This window comes from Papaver somniferum, chromosome 6 (assembly GCF_003573695.1).
Source record: "Papaver somniferum cultivar HN1 chromosome 6, ASM357369v1, whole genome shotgun sequence".
NCBI classification, from domain to species: domain Eukaryota; kingdom Viridiplantae; phylum Streptophyta; class Magnoliopsida; order Ranunculales; family Papaveraceae; genus Papaver; species Papaver somniferum.
In genome coordinates this window covers 28,974,223-28,981,443 of record NC_039363.1, presented here as the reverse complement: position 1 = coordinate 28,981,443, position 7,221 = coordinate 28,974,223, and the positions used below count along the sequence as shown (strand labels likewise).

The 7,221-nt window shown below is 34.9% G+C and overlaps 2 protein-coding genes across 2 annotated transcripts; both read left to right on the top strand.

The window, feature by feature from the left end:
* The first annotated feature begins 1,814 nt into the window (after nucleotides 1-1,814).
* LOC113290689 lies at nucleotides 1,815-3,126 on the top strand. Its single transcript, XM_026540272.1, has 3 exons — nucleotides 1,815-2,109; nucleotides 2,495-2,636; nucleotides 3,093-3,126. Exons 1-3 carry the CDS (start codon nucleotides 1,815-1,817, stop codon nucleotides 3,124-3,126), a joined length of 471 nt encoding a protein of 156 aa, XP_026396057.1.
* A 157-nt stretch (nucleotides 3,127-3,283) lies between these two features.
* Nucleotides 3,284-5,436, top strand: LOC113287217 (60S ribosomal protein L11-1). Its single transcript, XM_026535901.1, has 5 exons — nucleotides 3,284-3,425; nucleotides 3,541-3,648; nucleotides 3,739-3,781; nucleotides 3,870-4,065; nucleotides 5,011-5,436. The coding sequence occupies exons 1-5, from the start codon at nucleotides 3,423-3,425 to the stop codon at nucleotides 5,207-5,209; spliced, it is 549 nt and encodes a 182-aa protein (XP_026391686.1). The 5' UTR covers nucleotides 3,284-3,422; the 3' UTR covers nucleotides 5,210-5,436.
* Nucleotides 5,437-7,221: the final 1,785 nt, after the last annotated feature.

Here is a 7,221-nt window from a genome sequence, read left to right as displayed (position 1 = left end):
GGATGTTTTACTAAGAGACTAGTGGAAGATGAGATACTTCCAAAACTTAACCAAGCATGTGATTGTGACAAATATTATGAGAACTTTAAAGGGAAATATAGATGGTTCAAGACTAGATTTGGTCAATACCAGGATTTTTTTAAATATTGTACTTTTGGATACGGTTGGGATGATGCTAACAAGATGATTACTGGAACCGACGAGATGTGGAACAATTACTTTGAGGTATGTGTGTGTTACTTACAGACAACTGAATTTGAATTTTTTTTTCTTCTATTTTATGCAGAGTTCTAATTCATGCTTTATCCTTTTTTTTTTGTGTTAACAGAGCTATCCAAAGCAAACTAACCTAAGGGACGAAAATGGTAGAGACTATGGTGACTTGCTTATTGTTTTTGGGAATAAATGTGCTTCTGGAAAAGTTAAAGTTGATCTTACCCATGAGGGTACAAGTGCTAGAACCTGTAATGAGGAAGATGAACAAGATGATTACTTAGATGTTGATTATACTTAACGAGAGCAATATGATAGTGCTTTTAACGTATCATATGTGGGATATGTCTCAGAGGAAAATAATAAATAAGATAAAGATGAAACTCAAGATATGAACACAAAGAAAATTCATATCAGAAAAACAGCACCAAGGAAAAGACCAAGGTATGACATTGGTGACTCTTCTACATCAACTAATCCTACTGAGCAGTCTGATTACCTAGAGAAATTGATTTCCAACATTTCATAGATTTCTTCTTCTATTGATTCAATGCATGCTCTTATTGCGAAAGAGAAAGAAGACCGCAAAATTGAAAAAGAAATGCGCAAAATTGATAAGGATAAGAAAGATAACCAAGTATGGGATCTTGTTTATGGCATGACTGAAATTTCTTTGGAAGATAAGCTGAAAGTGATTGAAATGCTCGACAACAATCACAAGAAGAACTTATTCATACGTTTTACTCCAGAAGAGAGAAAGTTGTGGATTGGTTCAAAGTTAAAAGCATAAACATGACATCTTTACAAGTTTCTGTTAGGTGTAAATGGCAGAGTTACAAAATTTGGTCGTTTTTCTTCGTAACTATTAGTATTTATTTTAGTTTTCCCCTAGTTGAGACTTTATGGTTATTTTTCCCCTAGTTGAGACTTCATGGTTATGGATTGAGCTACTAATTGTTATGGATTGACATCTTTATGGTTATTATGATTGAATCTATGAACTTTATATTTTATATGCTTATTTTCTATAAATATATATACTTTTATGCTTTTGAGATAATGATGATTCTAATAAAAAAATAGTACTTTTATCATCGTTTTAGGTGAACATGTCTGATTTGGATTTATCTACTGATAGTGAAGATCAAGCCTTCGATACAGAAGAACAAAGCAGTGATGAGTTTGAACTATCCATATTTTTGAATATACTTTCAGCGGTGCATTCATGGTCGATGGATATAGTTAAGCAATTGAAATACATACAAAGTCAGCGTATTGAAAGACCAATGAGATGCCCGGTTACTTTATTTGAGTATAACTATATAAGGAGAGTTTTGCGCGAAGACCCAGAAGACTTTCGAAGAAGTTATAGGATGTACCCTGATATTTTTGTAAAACTATGTTGTATCATTAGAGAAACTACAACATTAAGTGATACAAGATGTTTTTCTATTGAAGAAATGCTTGGTACATTTTTACTCATTGTTGGCCAAAGTTCACGATATTGCACAATACGTGACACATTTGGTCGCTCTCGGTGGACAGTTAGTAAAAATTTCAACAGGATGTTGCGATCTTTAAATGCTATAGCTCCGAAGATGATGGCTAAGCCAACAAGTGCAACTCCATTTAAAATTCGTGAGAGTACACGATTTTATCCTTACTTTAAGGATTGCATTGGAGCTATGGACGATACACATATCCCAGCAATGGTGAAGAAAAGAGATGCATCCGTTTATCAGAATCGACATGGAATTACATCTCAAAATGTGTTAGCGGTTTGCAACTTCGACTTGGAGTTCATATACGTGCTCAGTGGATGGGAAGGGTCTGCTCATCATTCGAAAATACTTAATGACGCAATGACAAAAAGAAATGGACTAAAAATACCGAAAGGTAATTTTATTTTTATCTAATGTGAAGTTTTGATTTTTTTTTTGTTATGTTATAATTGGGTTCTACTTGACAAAGTTTTTTTTTGTGTTTTATTCAGGTAAATATTACTTTGGAGATGGTGGGTTTGCAAACGGACGATATTGTTTAACACCATTTCGTGCCCAACGTTATCATTTGAAAGAATTTTCTGGTACGGGTAATCATGCGAAAAAGGCTGAAGAATTATTTAACATGCGTCATGCTTCTTTGAGGAATGTGGTTGAAAGATTGTTTGGTATTTTGAAGTCTCGTTTCTTGATATTTAAGTCTCAACCTCCATTTCCGTATCAAGTGCAAGCGGAAATAGTGACAACTTGTGCAGGCTTACACAACTTCTTACGAAAAGAATGCCGTTCAGATGAGTTTCCAGTCGAGGAAGAGGAAGATAGCCACCCAGCGCTTGAAAATGACGACGAAGTTTTGACACAAACTCAAGAACAACAACGTCAAGAAGCTAATTCATGGAGAAAGACTATAGCGGATGATATGTGGACTAATGTTCGTGAACAAAGGGAGTTAGAATTGTACGGAGACCGTTAAAATGAAAAAAAAAAATTATCTCGTTGCACAACAATAACATACTATTGATACAGAGATATGATCATTTTTATTTTATTTTTCTTTTAATTAAAGATCATTTTTATTTGCAAATGAGGATTTGTTGTTTCTTAAAAGAAAATGAGTTAGGAATGAACTCTCTCAAACTCCCCCAAACTCACCCAAACTCCCTCTAGTAAACTCTCTCAAACTCCACACACTTCCCCAAACTCCCTGAACTCAAAAACACCAAACTCTCTCAAACTCACTACACTCTCTCAAACTCTCTCAAAATCCCCAAGATTCAAAATACACCCAACTCCCCACAAATCACTCGAGAACTAACCCCATGATAGTCAAAGAGGTGGTAGTTAGGATTTCCTAAAGTTTATACGGGTGGTGAATAGGATAAGTGGAGGTGGTAATTTATGTGAATGGTGAATAGAAAAAGTGCGGGTGGCAAATAGGGAAAACCTTGCCAATAATGCGATGAGAAACAACTTTGAATTCCAAACATTTATAAGTGGGCTCACAAGACTGGGCCAAGTTGCTTGTAAACCCTTGCACTCACGCAAAGCTATAGAACCAACCCGATAGGATCCGGTATCCGCAAGATATTAGGTTAAAACCAAGGACTTTTCTAGGGTTTCTGATTTTTTTCTCTATAAGTTTCTCTCTACTTCTTCCTTCCTCTCCTCCTAAAGGCCGAACTATACTAACCTTCATTGCAGGCAGCCATGGTGAGCTCCCTTCCTCTCTCTCTGTATATCTTCTTTACCTTCATGATTATCCTTCTCATTTTAGATGCGTTTTTCATAACCTTTCTTTTTGTTGTATGTGGTAAAATGAAATCAGGCAGCAGAGAAGAAACTTACGAACCCAATGAGGGACATCAAAGTCCAAAAGCTTGTCCTTAACATTTCTGTTGGTGAATCTGGAGATCGTCTCACCAGAGCCGCTAAGGTATCATCGACAACCTACTCTCATCTGTACAATCTCTTAGATCTCTCAATACTGTGTATATCTAATTTTTTATTTTTTTTTGATCTAAAGGTTTTGGAACAATTGAGTGGTCAAGCCCCAGTCTTCTCCAAGGGTAAGATTTTTCACCCTGAGCAAATCTTAGGGTTTAGTGTTTTGTTTGTCTTTTTTGTGTGATTTCTAATGGAGGTTTTGGATAACAGCTAGGTACACTGTTAGATCATTTGGAATCAGGCGTAATGAAAAGATTGCTTGTTATGTTACCGTGAGAGGTGAGAAAGCTATGCAGCTTCTTGAAAGTGGATTGAAGGTTAAGGAATACGAGCTCTTGAGGAGAAACTTCAGTGATACTGGATGTTTTGGATTCGGTATTCAGGAGCATATTGATCTTGGAATTAAGTAAGCTGTTCTTTTTTTTTTGGTTTCGAAGTTACTACGTTTGCATCAAATTTTTAATTCATGTTTAGGTTTAATAGCTGCTGTTAGTTTTGTAGGATAGTATTTGTGAATGATCTGTTTGTTTGAATGACACAGTATTTTGGTTGAGCTGAATAGGGTGTTAGTTGATTGTTTTCTAATCTAGTGTACCAATGATTTGTGCTAAATTAGCACTGCTAATTGACATGTTGAAAGGTTTGAGTATGTAATATCTCAGGATATCTTCAGTTAGATTTTCTGATAGAGGTTGAATTTGTAAGTTTTAAATTTCAATCCAGTTAGGCTGAACTGATGCATCTTGGCCTGTTAGCCATTGTTTAAAGTTACTTTAATCATTGTTGTCTCACTTCTTTGAATTGGTGTGTCAACTGTGTATCTTACAGTGATTGAAATTTTCACTAATTGTTATAGTAATGGGTAACTAATTAGTTCTGTCAGGGTTAGTTGTTTAGATACTCGGGCGTGGTGGCAGCACGACTCTCTTACAAGTAAAAAACTCTGATAAGAATCTCACTTCAAAATTCAAATACATGTTATTTGCAGGAGAGTCGTACTCCTGCCAAGTTAGAGCATCCCTTGCTTTCCAAATTATTTTGCTAGTAGAGCCATGTTGAATAGTTAAAAGTTGGATCTGCAGCAATAGGTTGTACTGGTTCATGAATTTGTTGTTTCTTAGCTCTTTGTTCTGCCGTATCTTATCTGTATCAATGATTTGTGCATATCAATTATCATCTTGATGTGTTAGGGTTTTTCTGCTTGCTTTGTGCTGTATTTATTGTGTTTCTTATGCTTTTTTTTTGTTGATGTATATGATACACGTGATATGAAAATGGGAAGAAACTAGAGTAGATTCAGATTCCAATTTGATTAATTTCTATCATTTGAATTGTTATCTTGTGGTTTCAGGTATGATCCTTCAACCGGTATTTATGGAATGGACTTCTACGTTGTTTTAGAACGCCCAGGATACCGTGTTGGACGTCGTCGTAGGTGCAAGTCTAGAGTTGGTATTCAACACAGGGTTACCAAGGATGATGCCATGAAGTGGTTCCAGGTCAAATACGAGGGAGTCATTCTCAACAAGTCTCAGAATATCACTGGTTAATTGGAGTCATTCACAACAAGTCACAGAATATTACTGGTTAATTGGAAGGGCTAGGTTTTGTTTTCTTGCTATGTGAAAAACCATCTCGCTTGTTAGCTTTTCATGTAGGCAGCCAAACTCTGTTTTTTCATTTTTATGGTCTAGAGAATTTTGAGTTAATAGTAGTTGTCACAATATATTTTTTTGATATTTCGTTATGAAATTGGATTGTGTTTGTTATATGTTTCTATTTTTCTTCTAGAGTTTAATATTTGCTTAAATTGGTTAGTGTCTATGTTATTGATTGATTATCTTCCTTCCAGGAGGAAGATGATGTAATTGGTAGTTGAAGATAACCTCTGCTGGATTATACACCATTGGGAGCACTGCACTAATTTGTGATCTCTGTGTGCCCAATTTGTCGGGGAACATAAACTTTCCCGTATGCTTTAAGTTCGCACTATTAGGTGCAAGAATGTGGTAGAACGACACTCTGGTTTATGTTTTCTACGAGCATGGTTCGTACGAGCATCCAGAACCATGGTTCGTGCAATAATGTCCCTGGCTATGAGAATGGTGGTTCGTACGAGCATCCAGAACAAGTAATTTCTCCACTTCAATCTGCTTTCTTCTCTTCAAGACATACAAATGAGATTGTCCATTCATTCTATGTAGAAAAATAAAAAGACGGGGTCAATTGGAAATTCATCATTAAAAACTTTAAAAGCTTTTGGTTACTGTGATGCTTGATGTGATATAATCTTCCAATGTTTATCTCAAGGTTTGAAAAACAGGTGACGACTACTGGCGTGACCGTTATAACGCGTTTTGACGGGTGTAAACACGTTTCGGACAAAAATCGCGTTTTTTATATGTTATTCTAAAATAACGGGAGTTATAACGGTTGAATAGAAAATGAAAAAAAATTATGGTTCGAAATTCCTATCCAACGGTTACAACGTGCGTGAAAACTGTTATAACGGGTCTAATAACGTTGTTATAACGTTTTCTATAAGATATTATTTTATTCTTTTATTTTTTAAATATTAGTTATAATTTTTTAATCTTTAATTTTAAAATATAAAGAATTGAAAGAAAATATTTTTATATTCTTTTTTATTAAAAAACGGTTATAACTGACGTGAAAACGGAAAAAATGGTCTAAAAAACTTACGTTAAAATGTTATTTAGGTGGAAAAAACGTAAAATTCAATTTTAGAAAAACGGTTATAACGTGTATGAAAACGGAAAAACGGTCATAAAAAACTGCCGTTATTTCCTATTTATCAGCATTATATAGGCACGGGGTTCGAGGACCTTCACGACCATGGTATATGGGTGTGACCGTTTTAACGGGTGTTTTTTTGATAAAAACAGGTGTTTTTCAGGCTACAACTTTATCTACTTCCTTTACAGGCTACAACTGTTCTACTTAATGGTTATCCATGTGAAGAATTCAAACCTTTCCGGGGTATTTGACAAGAGAATCCTCTGTCTCCTTATCTTTTCATACTATGCAAGAAAGTCTTCTCTAGACTTCTTATGCATCTAGAATCTAAAAAGAAAGTTTAAGGCATTCGGCTAACTAAAACTGCACCAAATATCTCACACTTATTCTTTGCAGATGACCTTCTTCTCTTTACTAAAGCTGATCTAGATAGTTATCAAAATCTTTTGGATGCAATAAACTAATTAGCTTTGCATCAGGCCAGGTTATTAATTTCGAGAAATCATATTTATTCTTTAGTAAAAACGTTCATAATAAACATAGAGGAATCATATTTATGTTAGTGAAAATAAGAAAGATAGATTTGAAGGACACTCATCTAGGAACGCCTCTAGATCGAAACTCATAACTTTTGACATCATCATAGAAAAAATGGAATAAAGAGTTAAAACTTGGCTAGGAAATATACTTTCTCAACGCAGCAGAATGGTTCTTAACAAATCCGTTCTTTCCGGAATGCCAATTTATAGCATGGGTTGTTTTGTCCTACCAAAGAAAATAACATCCAAAATAAGATTTTTATTAC